Raw genomic sequence first — 17,845 nt, forward strand, 5'->3', positions numbered from 1 at the left:
TTAAAAACATAGCTTTCAGTTCAATAGCAGTACTGAAACTGATTAACAGGGAATAATGATGCTTTAGAGCACAGGTTAAAAGAAGAAAAAAAAGTTACCGGCGCCTGGACAACATTTTCTCCCAATGAATCACTGCTGTTCAATTTGGTGTTTTATTTCACATCGGTTTACTGGCATTTGCACTATGTCTCTATCATGAGACCAAGATGTGTCTGTGCTGGGGGAAGAGGAGGAGGCACACAAAACAAACTTGGAAGAGTACAATCGACAGGGAAGCTTGCCTTCTTCATATTGCAGAATGTCAACCAAGCAGTAAAAAGCCAGCTAAAGTCAGTATCTTGAGTTCAAGACACCTGTGCTCCAAATTTTCTATGTACATAAAATGAGATAAATCAATACAGAAAATCCTCTGTATTTAAAGAATTGTTCTTTACCTGTACGCTGTTCTGAATATATTGCTGAAAGCCTGTTGTTTATTGTGTATATGTAAGCAAGCTATCCTATGTAAAATGGTTACCAACTGGAGAAACACGTGGGCTTTCTCCTTCTGCCAACAAACCATATTCCTTTTCATAGTTTGCAACTGTGCCACTGAACTAACCAAAACCAGCAGTATTTTTCTTCTGGCCCCTCTCCCTTTACCCCTGCCCCAAAATACTGGAGGAACAGATTTATACTCAATTTGATTAATAGCTTTACAAAGTTGTTGGTTTGGGTGTTTTTTTACCATGTACCTTTTGAACCACATTTCTAGGAAGATAAGTTTCTAATGTAATAGCGAAAATATAAATGAAATAAAGAATATACACATACACTGGACAAAAATATTCATTACAATTGTGCACAGGGCTTAGTGCCAGATAGCTGTCAAACAAAGGAACAAAATCATACAGTTGTTTGGCACTCAAGGCTGAAATCATTGTGAAACATGCACTGTTTATAAATTGTCATTGATGAATAAAAGCAGTGAACAAAAAAATTAAAGGAAATGCAGCCAAGCACCAGAAAGGCAAGCCAATCATCGCTCCTCCTCTCACCACTCTGAGTAATCAAACAAAACAAAATAACCCCCAAGCCCCCAGTAAGCTGGGCAAGAACAACATAGCGGTGCAAGGCAAACTGAGCATTGCATGAACATGTGAGTGACTTCAGATTGTGCTCTCATAGCTCAACCTAAAGTACCCAGAAAAGTGATAGATTCAGACACCTGAAAAAAAATGGTATGTGGATTTCTCAGCTTTGTTATTTATAAAGTAATATTTTAAACATTAGTAATGGTAGTGACATTTATCTTAAGCTTAAAAATATCAATCCCAGAAGATGTAAAAAAAAAAAATTGTTTCAGTGATGGTAAAATATATTAGCAGATCTTTCACCACAGAACATGGCACTGCTGAAAAAATATCACCTCACCTATCATTGAGAAGAAAGATTTAATTCACATCAGGTGAAAGGATGACATTTCTCTAAGTTCCAAGTAAGACAGAATTGTATCCCAGAAAATAAGCAAGAGCTCAGTTTCTGATCTTGCATATCTGTACCAATTGCAATATCTTTCACACTTGAAGCTGTATAATAATGTAACACATCTATATGGAAACAAAATCTCCTCTAAAATTAAAGAAAAAAAACCTTATAAATGTGCAAAAAAATCCTCATTTTTTGACTGATAGGTAGAATATTAAGGTGTGCTAAATGCTTTCTATAGTTTAACACACATATGAGCTTCTGCAAACTCCTTTGAAGTTCGGGTGACATGATCAGAAGATTCTCTACAATATTTCACAAGGCAATGTGACTTTTAAGATAGGTAAGGCATATTTAAGAAATATGGTTCTGTAAGGAACTAATTTTTGTAAATCTCTATTCAAGCAGGTCAATCAGCCTGTAGTTTAAGTTGGAAAGTACCTCAAGACTCCAAATAAATATATAAATAAATTAAACCTGAAGTGGCAGCTTGTAATAGACTAGCAATATGCGAAACAAATTATGTCATAGGAAAGAAATTAATCCAGTCAAACAGAAGTGTTATTTATCATAGCAAAATAGTACAGTAAACTTCACTTTGCTCCTAAGATGCAGAAAACTTACTTAAAACTGCAGTACTCTATATCGCTGCAGAACTTCTTTTAAACACGATACACATGTTTTTATGATACAGTCATGCACTTAGGTATTCAATGCAGACCCCAGGGATCAGCCTTGAAGCTGCAAGACTGTTAACAAGTCACACATTACTCTCAAGACTTCTGCTTTCTCTGCCCCATTGTATAAGGGGAAGAAATTGCAAGATGCCTTATTTGTATTGCATTTGTGCCTCAAATGCCAGGCTTATTTTAGAGGTTCCCATTACACTGGGAAGTAAACTAAAATTTGGCTACAGTGATGATAGTAATGGTTTTGCATATGGTTTGTACAATCCGAATTTGAATTTACACATTTTACATTCACACATTACATATTTTCATGCACTTGGTTCCCAACTACCTTTAAGCGTCATGGCCAGACCTTAGCAGTTTCAAGAAAAACTATAAAATCAGTCTCAACTTATTTCAATAATAATTGCTGTATTTCTTCCCCACTCCCATTTCAATGAACCTTTTTTTATTTCATCACTGAACTTAAGGCTACTCCTTTCTTTAAAGGAATCAGTAGCAGTAATCCCAAATACTGTCAGTTTCTTTAATCCTGTATATAACACGACATCACATAAAACGATGTATCAACTCTCTCTCCTATTTCATCTTCAGATGGGGGACCCCTGTGAACATCTTAAAAAAACAAACAAAAAAAATCCCCCCAAAAACCAAACCCAAACCCCCAACCAGACAGCACCCTCCCTCCACCAAATGCCATTCTGGTGCAAGTTTCCACACATAAGGCTAACAAGGTTTCTATTTCTCAAAGTGACCCTCCATCTGGATGCCTAAGAAATAACTCTGCAGAATTTTCAGCTGACCTCCCTATATACATATATATGTTAGAGTGACAGAAGCTGAACACCCATCTGAAAGCCACAGTGCTGTTAGCCTTCAGAAAAGCATAAAAAGACAGCAACCAAGAAAGCCTCGCAAATAAAGTGAGATATTACCATCGCTTAACAATACCACTTGCAGTTTCTCTGGGTCTTTGGCACATTTTTGTTACATGAAAATCTTTCACCCACTTTTCAGAAATGAAGCTTTGCTGCAGCATTGGACTGAAGTGAAAGCGTCCAGACGTTATTTTCAAAATCCAATTAAAAATTTTATTTTCTTTTGATGATACTTGTTCCATTCAGCCACTATACAGCTGAAGCATTGCACACCTACAGCAACTTACAACTCCAGGGAAAATGCAGCAGCCAGTCAGGCAACTCACAAAAACAATAGTATTAGAGGTCCAACCCTTCATGCACCTAAAAAATTGAAATTACCTCTTTTATAGGCTTGCTCATTCAATTTCATCTGTTTTGCTTTCCCCTCTGAGGTGTCTGTGTATCTAAACAAAGTCAGGTTTCCAGCAGCAACAAACATTTCACTCACTAAAACACAGTCTCTAAAGAAAGCCATTAACAACTTCAAATCATATTAATGCAAATACTATAATGCCCCAAATCACAAAAGCCACTTGTTTTGGCACAAGCAGCCTAGTTATAGCATTTTGGTTGATCAGTTCATAATTTAATCACTGGATACAGGCTGCTGCATTTATTAAAAACTGGACCGCTAGCAACTGACAGGCTACAGCTACATGCACGCGAGAACAAAAAAAAATTAATGGAATGAAATAGAGATTAAGTAAATGATTTTTATGCACCTGGCGATAAGCAAACATCTTTATTGCAAAACAAAGACAAGCCATGAAAAATTACAAAATTATCTTTTAATCACCAGTGAGCTTTCTACAGTCTCCTATTTGAACAGGGTAATAGTTATTATGTAGATCCCTAAGCAACTGCCTCATGAGGAAGTTACATCACCAGTATAGGAAAGAATCACCCCCTCCTCCCTTCTCCCTGGAAAGGAGCTTGGCGCCTTCAGACAGACTGAAATTTAAAATCCTACAGCTTCACCCAGCTGATCCCATCCACTGGAACACATCTACAAGTGCCCAGGGATGGCAGGAACCACAGGAGAGAAATATGCCCTTTCAGCATTTCATGCACTGATGAGCCTTGTAACAGATAAACATACCCTACAGCAGCTAAACTGACATGTTATAACAAAGAGGAAATGCAAGACTTAAAAATTTCATCAGATTACTATTTATTCCCCTTTTCAGAGGCAGAGTACACTGTGAATAAATCAACACTCAAATGTATCAGACTGCATTAACAAAAAAATGAAGCTTTGCAGAATAAATTTTATCAGAACTAAAGTATTTCAAAATGCAAAAGCTACAGACTTGCATGTTTAAATTCCCACGCTGGCAATTCAGAAGTACTTAGTATGACAAAAATTCTGAGTTTAAGTGTGAGACCTTTTCGAAGAAGGCAACGTCATCTTCCTCCAACACGATTAATGCTAGGTTCCATTTTTTCTCCCATTAGCTCACAGTGCAAGCAACACTACTGCTCGTGAGCCAGCAGAACTGCAAGTTCTGCTTGTGGGACACACTGTGGGTTTGCAGAGACTCCTATGAGTCCTGTGAAGGTACCTGTGGCACTGGTAGTATCCAGTGAAAAGGTATTGGCAGCTCTTCCTACGATGTTAAATCATATAGTTTGATGGTTTTTCAAGAACGGATTTCTTCATTTCCTTACTTGCCAGAAAGAAAACCTTTCTGTTTTTCTCTGTGAACCACAGCCCTGCAGACTAAGCCTGAAAACAACCCCAACACTGATTTGGAGATAATAAAAGAAGGATGAACTGCTCAACGCTCCAGCACTCTCACGTAGGGAGCGGATCACCGACAGAGAGGGAGGAAGGCCAGCCGCTGTGCACCTGCTCCCCCCCTTCACCTTCCTGTGCTGGGAGCCGCTGAAGGCGCAGGGCCAGCCTCCTGCCAGCGGCGCAGGGAGGGGAGGCAGGGGAGCAGGCAGCTGCGGCCACGCGCCTACCTGGCTGACCTGCACCTGAGCACCACCTGAGGAGGGTCGTCAGGGCCCCTCTGCCACAGCTGCTAACTAGGAATAAGATGGAGGTCTCAACGGGGGGAGAGCACAAGCAGACACCTGCTACAGCATAACGTTACAAAGGACGCGAGCTCCCCACTACATTTGTGGAAAGCCTTGAGGTATTACTGTATTTAAAGAAATGTTAGGAAAGCCATTTGATTGAAATATTACTGTAAACAGAAGGGAAAACTAAGCCTAACACACTCTTGTGAGCAAAAACCCAAGGGTAAAAATGCCCTGCACTTAGCACTGTCACTAAATGACTGTGTAATTTAATTTCCCAGAAACCCATTAGCTTTCACAAAAGGAAAATGAAGAGCAGATGAGAGCAATTCTTTGGTGTGAGTGGAATTTATTTAATGCAATACCTGGGGGGGGGGGGGGGGGGCGGGGGGGAAAAGAAAAAGAAAGATAAATCTGAAACCGTACCAGCAGATACAAAACATCACAACTCTAGAAAGCTTCAGCCTGCAGACCCGGCAGCTCTGCACTGGCAGTAACCACCATGTCAGGTCTGAGGTTTTACAGGTCCAACTGCTGAGAGCCTGCCTTCCTTTGCCCAACACACCATGCCAGAGCCAGATACAGAAACACGCAGAACAAAAGGATTTCTACCATTTAAAAAAAAGGGGGGGGGGTGAGACTGTACACTTCAATTTATTTCTGGAGATTTTATATATTTGTATATGAAATTATATGTATGATTATCTGGAAGAGAGGAAGAAATGTTTGAAATGTAACTTAAAACTTCACTCTGGGTTTGAAATTTTCATTATAAAACCCAAAATACTACAAAATTCACCTTAGGCTTTTAGCCAATCTATAATATCATATAAAACCAGTGTCAATCAAGCAATTAAACACAATGACATGCCCCAAAAGGAAAATGAGCATTCTTAGAAGGAAATTTAAATGTAAATCTTCCCTTTGCCAGATTCAATATATGCAATGATCTGGAAAAAAAAAAATGAATTAAAAAACCCCCAAACTATAAGTCTATCTGAAGCAACAAAACATGAAGCTTTACTGGGGTGAAGCAATGGCAACACCTACTTTGGGAAAAGTAGCCATAGATGAGTCGGCATCCTGATGTTTTTAGCTTTGATAATTAAAACATTAAGTGATTTGATAAAATATAAACACAATGCTGTGAAACTGCATGATGCCAGTTACTGTAAAGTAAATTTCAAGGAATTTTTCCAGCATGGGAAGTTTACGATCTATGGCTTGTGGTGGACCCACGTCTTAGAGCAGGAGACCAGTACCCCTAAGTATTGTAACCGTGGATGACCTTGCATCTCTTTTACTAAGAAAAGTTTTTTTTAACTCTTAGCCTACAATAATATTTGACAGATAGTTATGCACTACGAGAAGCTTATTAGATATCCTTTTACAATTTTCTTTCAACTTACTGTCCTAATCCTAAATGCCCATCTCCTAAAATAACATGAACTGAAGCACTTGTCATAATCTTTGTTGTGCCCCTATTTTGTCATTTTCTTCTTTTAATATCTTCTTTCTTCCTAATGAATTCTCTGAAAGATACAAAATACTCTGTCCCCACCATTCTCCAAATTAATACCGATGTAACTGCATATAAAATTATTTCAGCTCAATCTTGCCATTACTCGTGTCTCTGGAGATCATTTCCATTGTGATGCCTATTTTATTCCATGTGTTAAATTAGTAATGAGTACAGAAGGCAGTTCAAGGAAATCTAACTATTATTTTGGACAAATACAAGGTCTGCCAACTCACTACTCACATCTGCCCTCTCCCTTCCTAAAATGTAATTAAAACAAGATTCTTAGCAAAAACTATAACGACATCTTCTTAACATTTGCCATTTTAATAACTATTTACCATTGTTTGCTTCCTACTATTGCCTTCACCATCATAAAGTCATCTGAAAATAAGCTCTATCTCTTCAATTCCAAAATTCTGTTACTGAAGGGCTTACTGTGGAAGAAAACTAGCAGTTTTCCTGAAGATTAGTTAGATTCTTAACTGAGAAACAATTCAGATACACACCTTCTTTTAATTGTATTTAAAGTTCAAAAGGTTCTTCTTTTACTGAGAAAAGCTTTCCCAAATTAAGGTTTAAAAGGCTTATATCACCTATTCAAGAACAATATCAATACTGGAAAGCTTACAGAGGCTTCAGCTATTTACCACATTGCTTCAAAAAATGCCCCTAATGTTCATCTTTAAAAATACTTACCACTCTATCCAAGCCAACCAGAGTGCTTAACTTACGATAGAAATTAGACATAGTAATTTCACTAGTTTGAAAGGCGCACTGGCAGAAGCACAGCCATTCTTACAAAGCTACACAATCAGACAATCAAGTCAATTAAGTGAACAGCAATTCTAAAATCAGAAGGCATCCCAATCCAGACATTAGTCACTCATATTAATCCACAAAAATTAGTCTTTAGTTTCACAGTAGCTCAAAAGACTATCTTTGTAAATTCATGGAATTTAGCTTCAACCCATCAAGCACCTCTTCGCTCCTGATGCCCTTCGCTCCACACAGCAGTTTCTACCCAGCGCACACCTATTAACCACCTGCTACACTCATACAAGACAGTTAAACACTAATAGAGGGTAAAATAAATGGTGTATATATATGTCATTTACTAGCAAATCCTGTTTTAGTGAAGCCTGATGACAAACCACCCAAGTGATTCAAGCACATCAAGTACAACCAACATTAAAGGAAGTCACACTGCAAAAAAACCAAAACGTATTTCTCTGCTTCCTTTAGAGAGTACCGTTTGGTTCTTTCACCTATTTATTTCAATCAGGACAAGAATCAGGCTTACCCTTTATATTCATAGTATAAATAGTTAGAGTATAAGAAACTATATTTTGATTAACAATCTGAATAATTTATAGCTCTAATTACTGTAACAAGCTTCTACTCCCTCCCTCATAAATACTGACTGATGTGTGTCTTCCCTGCATTGTCAGGTCCTCCATACTCTTAATAACGCTGGCCATAAGAGAATATCATGGCCATACCTAGCATGAAGCAGAAGTTAGTTTGGAAGAGGAGCAGGGTCATCGCTTCACTAGGATACTAACAGAGGTGTTACAACATCAACAAATGATATGAAATAAACTAGTAACTACCCTGCAGCTGGTCTGCTAAAGTCAGTGAGTGGGTGAATCAAGAAGATACAAATGATCTAAAATCCTCCATTCCCACACATTCAGAGTTTCGGATTATGACAGTTTCAATTTATCCTGGTTGACATGTCTTCAAACCTTGTGGCTAGCTCAGGAACACACAGAGTTCTAAAATTTAAACCAATTAAACTGTAAAGCAATGAGTTAAAGAAATAATGAGAAAACAAGGAAGTATACTTGAAAGAACACTTGGAAGAATGATCTCTCTTTCTACTTCAAGGGACCAATTTCAACTTGGCAAGCTTATATTCAACCATCGTCTTTTCACTCATGATTGACTAAATTTTTTAACGACTTTTTATCATGTACCAGCTTGTGGTACTGTGTAGTACACAGATGATGAACATGGAACACAAGTTTTGCCTTTACCCTTTATACCTCTTGTGGAAAGACAGACTCACAAAAGCAATGAAGTCACCCACTTCAAATTTTCAAGACGGACCAACAAAAACCCCTTTACGCTATATTCAAGAATGATCTGCTTGCTTTCTTCCTGGTAAGCGGAAGTAGAAAAGCTCAGAGTAAAGTCCAGGGAACAGAACAACAGAAGATACAATACCACATGCTTGAAGGGTCCTAGCAAAAACTGACCTCTACTTGCAAGCGCAGAGTACTAAAAGGCAGCATAATTACAGAGAAAAGAATCTCGTATCCTTGTGAATAGTTTTCTAGAATGTAATTAAAACAGAAAGTGTTGAATAAGCAAAGATTATCAAGTCTAAATGGAGCTACAATGCCACCAATATATCTTAGCCTGATTTTCTACATATCTCTATGGATACCAACAGACTATGCTGGTGCCGAGAGGATTCAGTAGTTTTACTTAAAATACAAGCAACGGCCCTTCTTTTTTTATACTGACAAATCAACAGGATAATTCTGGAATTCATTAGTGAAGAACACTAACCAATCCAACATAATAGCTTTACTTCCTCTGCAAAACACTTCAAAAAATATCTAAATGAATATGGAAATGCATCTTTCTGTGGCAAATTGTTCATTATTGAATCATTATCAACTCTTGTTAGACAAAATTTCTCTCTTTTGCAATGTACAAGATCATTAAAATGTTTGAGAGCTCCATCATGAAAGACAGTGGCACTTTATAATCCGCTATCTCTTCAGGCAAATATGCTTACGGCTGAACATAATACACAAAATAACAACATCCCCTTGACACACAATTCTTTCTTTTAATGGTGCTCTTAAGTGTTGACAGCAATGGTGAAATATGTTGTTGCTCTTTCCTTTTTTTTTTTTTTTTAAACTATTTTAGAGATGTATTTCAGTCATGATAAAATGGTGGGAAGGGACGTGTTTCTTAGATCTTCTCACTTTACCCTAGTGAGATATTTCCTATAAGCTCAAGTTCATGTTTTTAGCCTCCATCTCCTTTTAACCTCTGAAGATCACAGAAAAATCAATCAATGCATTAAATATCATCTACAGTAACTAATAAAATGGATGTTTTCCTTGTGTTTATGGGAACATGTCCACAATTTCATATTAACAAAATGTGTAACATTTTTTGTCTAAAAAAACCTTAAGAAATGTCATTTTTCTTTTCAAACCCATAAACTCAGATAGTGGTACTACATAAAAAAAGCAAAAAGGATTTTTTTTTTTTGTTATGACAATCCAAAAAACACAAGTGGAATACTTTTAAAAGCATACTTTTAGAGTTTTGAGCTGTACATCTCAGAGATACATACTGAAAGCTTTCTATAATTCTTTGCTGCACAGAGAAGGAAATGAAGTACTATTGTTCCCACAAAATAAAATCCATAAGAACTGTTAGCCATACAGCATTATGAAACTATTTCAGTTCACGTCCACTTTGGGTAAGCAACTGACACACACATACATCTTGCAATTCATTTATTTTCTCTACAAAACAATCTCAATGGAGGCTTCTTCTCAAATCTGTATTAATGATGTAATTCTATTATGTCTAATGGAAACACCTAGCCATCTCTTCAATAAAACCGAAAAACTAAGAGACATAGTTGTACCAATTATTTTCTTCATATATTTAATGGCATATATTGTTTAAAAATTGGATGGCTCAAAATAAAGGCATGAGCAAATAGTTTGCCTTTGGTAATACAAATTTAAAACAAAAATATCAAACTTTGCTCTATATTCTTATAAAATAAAATCAGTATCAGCCACAAAGCCTAGAGCCATTCCATATGTGCTACTGATCAAAATACTGGAGAAGCAATTGAAGTAACTTGGCTTTTTAGTCTCCTGTATTTAAAAAAAGACAACATATATGAAACAGTATTGAAAGGAAGCTCTACTCTGTTTTATCAAAATAACCAAGGGAAGCTACATGTTTTATTGTTTTCAGATATAAGTATTATTGACCAATTGACATATAGTCTCTCTAAACAAAGATGGTCATTTGAAAATTACATATTTTCAGGTTCATATATGAAGGTTTAAATGAAGTTCTGTTTTCAGCAATAGCTGTGCTTTGTCTGCCTCTATTTCAGAGAAAATTAAAGTAGTAAACAAAGACTGAGCAAAGTAGAAAGATTTCCAAAAGAAATTGCAGACCACCAGGATTTGGATTTAGGTAATCCACTTAGATTACCATGGCTATGTCTTAAAAGGACAATTCTGAGATCACAAAATAGGTCATGTCTCCAAGACGCAGAATATATAAATGAAACAATGAAAGTGTAAAAATTAAGAACAAACATTCAGAGTCATCTCTAAGTTTAAGATACAAGGGGGGGGGGGAATCCCCAAACCATGTATTGCCAAACAACAAATATTTTGAAATCAACATTTTTATGCTCCAAACTGGAATAGGGAGAAGAAGAGTTTCAGACAATGCCATCAATACATAAAAATGTTTCAGATAACACAAAAGTGTTACACAAAGAAAAAGCTTTCAATACCTAAGCCCACAACATAATATACATTTTGCTTCTTTGTTTTTCCAGTTTCAAAAGCAGAAAGTGTTGGACACCGACAGTCCTGGAAGCAGTAACAACATTTGCCTAGCAAAATAGGAGTTTGCATCTATTTCTTAGAAGTGATAGTGTTTCTAATACAACAAATACCAAAGAAATTAGAAAATTAAAAATAAGAGCAAGCCCTCAAATTATTAATTGAAGAAGAGCCCAAAGTAAATTGGAAGGTAGTTCAAGATTCAATAGTGTTAGAAAAATAAATTGTTTTTTTTAAAATACACAAATTAAAAATTGCTATAGATGTCTTCTCAGCAAAAGTTAAGGAAAATTCAGCTTTAAAATAATTTAGAGTTTACAAGAGAAATGTAAAAATCAAATCAAAATACATCAGCTTTCTAGATCAACTTGAGAAAAATCTAGGTGGTTCCTTCTAAAATGTCCTGGACAATGGCATTTATGAGGAATGTGTCCAACATAAAAAGATTTCAATAGGAAAGTCAGTGTTGCTATGAGAGCAACTTCCAGATGCTTGACATGTCAGGCCTAGACAAGGGAATGAAAAATGTCTCTTTCTGACCAAAGAGGCTTTGAGGGGATACTCGTAGAGAATTACCTACTTACCCATCAGATTTGAGTTCATGAAAGGTGTCGGGGACAATCCTTCATGGGGCCCTAATCGACTGTCATTCAAGTGATCACTGTAATGAGGACTGTCTGCAAAACCCTAGAGAAAAAAAAGACCAGAGTATTAAACAGATTATTTGGCAGCCCTGCTAATTGAGTGTAATGACACTTTCCTAATTAAATGTGCAGAGTCACAATTGGTCATTAATCACAAAGTTGGCTTTTGGGTCTATCTCACAGACATTACTCCCTGCCCACATTTTCCTTTCTCCCCCTTTTTTCTTTCTCCCCCATCAAAAAGAAACCCCATAATTTCTTAATAAGCTGTGTCCTCATGGACAGTATTTCTAAAAATCGAATAATACAGAGATAGTTTGATATTTGAATCCTCTTAGTGTTGTTAACCACAGAGAGTAAAATTAGTCTGAAAAACTTGCAGCAGACTTTTTTCCCCCCTAAGGTTTCTGTTTGCATTAATAAAATAACACAGTAAAAAGGTCATGAAGAGTCACTGACATTAGGAAAAAATGTTAGTGCAAATGAGAAGAAGAAATTCCATTTCCCCTTGCAGCCTGCTATTAATGTTACAGATTAATAGGCATTTTGACACTATTACATTATTAAACAGCATAGCTCTCTGACAAAAGGTTTACTTCCAGACAGTGATTAAACAAACAACTTTGTTACCTGATTTGCAAACAAGCATTCAAACTGAAACACTGTTTTACACTCTTCTAGCATTAGTATAGCCAACTTAGCAGGCTTGGAGTGACCCTTATGCAGTCAGGAAACACTGCCTTATTGAAAGCTTATGCCAAAGGTAGAGACACAGAAAACACAGAAGCCCAAGGATGTACATATTATTTAACCAACTCAATAACTTAAAATTTTCTCTTGTACATTTCAAGATGCTTTCAGCTTTTCCATATAAAGGTATGAATACGGTATTTGCCATTCAGACTGATAAGATGTGCACTGAATCACTTATTCTGTACCAAAACATGACAGGCCTGGCACTCAAAATTGCACCTCCTTTGTAGCCAAAGTTTTGAAAAACATTTTGTAAACCTTCTCTTACAATTCCCACTTACTCACTCCTCTCTGAGTCTGGTAGAGACAAACCTAAAGCTCAGGCCTAATTAAGGGAGGGAGGAAAATTGTTCACAGCTACCAGAAACCATCCCAAGTGCCCTGGGACTATAAAATCATCAATCACTGAACATTTATCATTTTTTCAGACCGCAGGCTCACATTCAAGACAACATTAATGGGGCTGAAACAGGCCTCACTACCTTTGCAGGCGTGCTGTCAGTTCTACCAAAGGGCTAGTAACTAAGGGCTAAATAACTGTCAAATCCCTACCACTGCTTATGGATGCATGTCACAACTCTTGCTGCTATTCAGCTTTAAAAGTAATCTTCTGGGAGTCCCAACTCCCAAATGAATCTTTGGCTGACTTTATCTACTTCAGAATCGGCGATACACGTGTGATAGGCATTCAGAAACAATCTTAGTGACATTTACAACTTGGTTATGACCACAAGGGTGTCCTCTGGTAACCATGACCTAGCCCTGTCTGTCAGACAAGCAGCATGTAGCAGCAGCTGCCGCCGAGGAAACGGAGTGGCTCCTAGCTAAGGTCACTACATGTGGTTTATTTTTATGCTGAAATAAAACAAAAAAAAAATTAAATCTGCTGAATAAAGAAACAAAAATTTGCAAATAGAGGACCAAAAAAACAATGCTCCCTATTTGGCGCTCTGCTTGTACTCATTATTGGGGGGGGGGGGGGGTTTAAACTTTTTTCCCCTAAGACAATACTTCAACTATACTTTATTTTTAAAAGAAAGAAACTAGGAAGGGCACTATCAGTGATAAAAGAGAATCCATATCTCAGACATTCAGAAAGTGGTGCCTAGATGAGCCCCAGAAACTGAAATCTTCAGGAGATCTTTGTTTACAAAGTAAATAATAAAACTACTGAAAATATAGCAGGACTTAAGACTCATTTCAAACACAGTTACACATCAAGCAACACACTCTACCTAATGCACAGGATTAATAATGCTCCTCCCCATGTTAATATTGCATATTCCCCCCCAAAACAGAGAAATTGCAGAACTGGGTGGGTTTACACAGAAAGGAACGCTTTCCCTTCTACCATCAGAATTCCTTCAAATAATCCTTTATATCATGTTCTTTTCATATACCCTCTCGGTTTCCCAGAATGCATTTGCATCCAATTACCACAGCATCAAAGTTATACTTCTATACCACTAGACAAATCAACTACTTTACCTGAAAAAAGCTCAAAGTTGTCCTTCACAACACTAACGCCATAGAAGAAAGAACGTTTACTATACAAGGAAGAGTGTACTAAGGCATATGCAAGCACTTTAAATAGAATTGTTTTTCCTTCAATTCAATTCCTAACTAAAATTAGTTGTGTCAGGCATTTCATTCTTTGTCATGCAATACAGAATTTACACTCGTGCAAAGAGCAACCTCTCTCAGACTTCATCTACAGTGGACCTACGTAAAAAGGTCTTAACATGGCCACCATCCTTGACACCAGTTATTCAGAGTCTTAGTAACGAGTTATGGATTATCAGATCAAGCAGCAGAGTTTTGTTTGGGATTAGAAACCCTGGGCTGATTCCCACATAACTCACCCACACTCAGTGAATACAAAATAACCACAAACACATGCAGTTTTGATTTAACAAACTTCTTTTGCACTTCACAAAAGCAAATTAAGCAAAATCAGAAGAACTCTAAGGACAAATGATTTAAATTAGAGAGAGTTATTTCAGAGCATTCTTCACATTTAAGCTGTACTTCAAATAAAATTACATTCCTGATACCATTCCTTGCTTTTACATCTGTATTGTTAACTTACGTAATAAACAGCATAAAGTTCTACTGGGAAGAGCTGTAATCAATCATAGATGAAGACTTCAGAAGCTTCCAATAGCTTCTGAAAAGCTACTGGAAGCTTCCAGTCATACAATCAGGGCTTAAAAAATAATGTATTTAACAAATATGATTGTGCAAATTCACAACGTATGTTTACTGCTTAAAGAAGAACATGGTTGAGAGCCTTAAAAAGTCTGTCCGCAACACCAATAAAGGATAGTGGTTTATTAAAAGGTACATCCCACCTATGTGACTCAGTAACAAGAGAAAACGCCTTCAGATGGCATCTGAACTTACCACTCATGGCAAAAGCAACAGAAGGGGGATATATACAAATTTCTATCAGTGTCCCTTTTCAAATCTGTGTTTTAAAGAAGACTCAATAATAGGCACTACAAAATTTCATTCTTTCTTTCTGAGAAGGTAAGCAAATTTCAGTTCACAGCAATTTTGAAGACTGCTTTCTGAAAGGGGACTCAATTGATGGTAGCTAGATTGATACAGGCTACCAGCAGAAACAGCAGCTCATTAGCTATGCCACAAGCTAGGCTCCCTCTTGGGAAGGGCTATTCGATGATATACACGCTGACCTGACTCTACCGGCACAGACTGGTGATGTCATTTTCTTTGGACCACACGTGGGCTTCCAAAGCCCTTTGGAGGGTTGCCACCTACTGCTACCTGCGAGGCAAGTTTGACATAGAAAGGCTGGAAGGAGACACTCCATGCTGAGTACACATCCCCATTTCTGCCACCTTTGTTCCTCAGCAAACATAACAATGCATTAGCAGGCAAAGTGCACAGTTTGAGTATTTAGCAAATAATTGGCAAAAAGTCTGCAAAATAGGAGTTACTGGACAAATTTATTTCCTATTCTGAGCACCCTATTCTGAAGAGACTGCAGATAGCTCAGGGCATTTTTCTGTTTACAGAAAGAAAACTGGTTTTGAATATGATTAGATGCCATAGCTGTAAACTCAAAACCATCTTGTTTGTTCCAACTCTTACATAGCTACTACAAAAGCAAGCTTTAACCTTCCCCAAGGAAGGCAACATTTTTCTTTCTGTATTGTTATAGCCCCAATAAAGTCTAATGGGGGCTAACTGTTCCTTGCAGCATTTTGTAATGTTGTCACCGTTCATTTGGCAACAGGCCGCTCCCCGGATTTCAGTCTCACTGCATGTTTATGATCGGAAAGACAAAGTCAGATACATCTACAAATCAAATCAACAAGTATTGCCTACTAATAATACCTGTCATGAAATGCAGGTAAAAGTCTATTACTAATTAGCACTGCAATTTAACTGAGTAGTGAAGGCACTCCCAATGTTGAATGGTCTCACATTTTATTCATTTTCCAGGTATTTCATTTGATTAGAGTGATGTCCTCTAATCATTCCAATAAATTAAGTCCGTCAATTAAAAAAAAAAATAAAAATCAACAGCTGCAACAGTTTTCATTCCCACCTCTTCCAGGTAAGAAGCCCCAAGTGTCCAACTGATTTAGGCTTTATCTGTATCGGGAGGATTTTCCATGTACAGGTATGCTAACACAGCCAAACCAACTAAAAATCTGAGACTATTTACAAAATCATAAATAGTAGTATACAGGACACCTGAAAATTATCTTACAGTATGTATTATTCTAGAAGACCCAGAAGAGAAAATGGAAAAAGAACAGAGAAAACACACTCCTTACTAGGCACATTTATCCTACCAAACCATAAAGGAAGGCCTGACACAATGAGTCTATACAAAATAAAATGGTGATTAATCTCCTAAAACTCAACGTCTTTCAACGACCATTAAAGTTCTGACATTTTGGTTTATGTCGATCACAGAACTCTCCTAAGAACAAGCCAAAAAGCCTCCCTGGCTTACTGTTCCTACCCCTTTTCATTGCACTGGTTCCAGGGCTTCTGTAGGATTCATCCTTTCCCCTTTGCTTCCTCTTCAAAAACATAAAACTATTGTCCCTTAGTAATTATTTTCTGAAGTCACACCAGGAGTTGTCCATGCATAAGCAAAACTGTACTCCTGACCCTAACTCAAGTTGTAGGTTTTTTGGTTTTGTTTTTAAACACACACAACATCCTATTTCTACTTCAGGGTAAAATTTGAAAAATGAAGGACACATTGTAACTGCATCGCACACGATTTTCCCATGCATTTATTGACTTCATGGAATAACTTCTTCCTGTATGGTTAGCTACTCCTCAGCATTTTACTTGCTTAAGTTCACGACACCAGAGAAAACAGAGGGTTTTTTTTCTTTGTTTCTCCTCCCTTATCCCCAAGTCCTCTCCTACACAAGCCCTGGGAACAGACCAAGACCAGACCCAGCTGTGGCTCATAACCAAGCTGCCAGATCAATAAGTGGGTATTTGCATTTTAGCAACTTACAATATAGCTCAATTATCGCCTTTAAACTTAAGACATTAAAATTCCACTAAAATGAATGGTTGACTTCGTTTTAGTGTTACATGGCTACAGATCAAAAGATTAAATTTAATAAATGCTGCTTCTGATTCCTTGAGTTTTATAGTTTGGCTGACCTTAGCTAACAAATACTAATTGTTTAAAGCTCAGGAATACTGAGGACCCTTCCAAACTAAATTTGGCTATGATCATATGAATCAGGCAACAGTCATCTAAATGCCTAAAGTGTAAATGAATGACAGTGAATCTACTGCTGAAATCCACTTTATTTGGGATTATCTGCCTCTCCAAACTAATCTGAGAGTTCTAAAGACAAGCAAGAGGGAAAAAACACAAGGCGGAGGAAGCGAGACAAAGAGACAGCAAGACACAGATGGACAGACCCAGAGACTGACTGCAGCCAGGAACATTGTGGTGAGTCACTGACTGAAGATTAGACAAGAGGCTCTGGGCAACAGCCATACCAAGGTGTCCTAGCTAATTTAAAAGATTATGGATTATGTGATCATGTATGTTTCCAGAAATAAACAACCATTTTGTTTTGGAAAGAGTATTTTCAGTCATTGAATCTATATATTTGACAAATGCTCCTAGAGGAAAGACTACAGAGCCAAAATCTGGCTGGGTCTATTGAACATATAGAGCAGGAAG

General features: G+C 37.2%; 1 protein-coding gene across 17 annotated transcripts in view; it reads right to left on the bottom strand.

The window, feature by feature from the left end:
* The window catches only part of TCF12 (transcription factor 12), a 173,614-nt gene that overhangs the window by 99,170 nt on the left and 56,599 nt on the right, over positions 1 to 17,845 (bottom strand). For all 17 annotated transcript variants that reach the window (XM_054836451.1, XM_054836446.1, XM_054836455.1 and 14 more), the window contains one exon: positions 11,836 to 11,938. In XM_054836451.1, the coding sequence (XP_054692426.1) occupies positions 11,836 to 11,938 (103 nt within the window). The remainder of the gene's footprint in view (positions 1 to 11,835; positions 11,939 to 17,845) is intronic.

The sequence above is a fragment of the Grus americana genome, chromosome 10 (assembly GCF_028858705.1).
Source record: "Grus americana isolate bGruAme1 chromosome 10, bGruAme1.mat, whole genome shotgun sequence".
NCBI classification, from domain to species: domain Eukaryota; kingdom Metazoa; phylum Chordata; class Aves; order Gruiformes; family Gruidae; genus Grus; species Grus americana.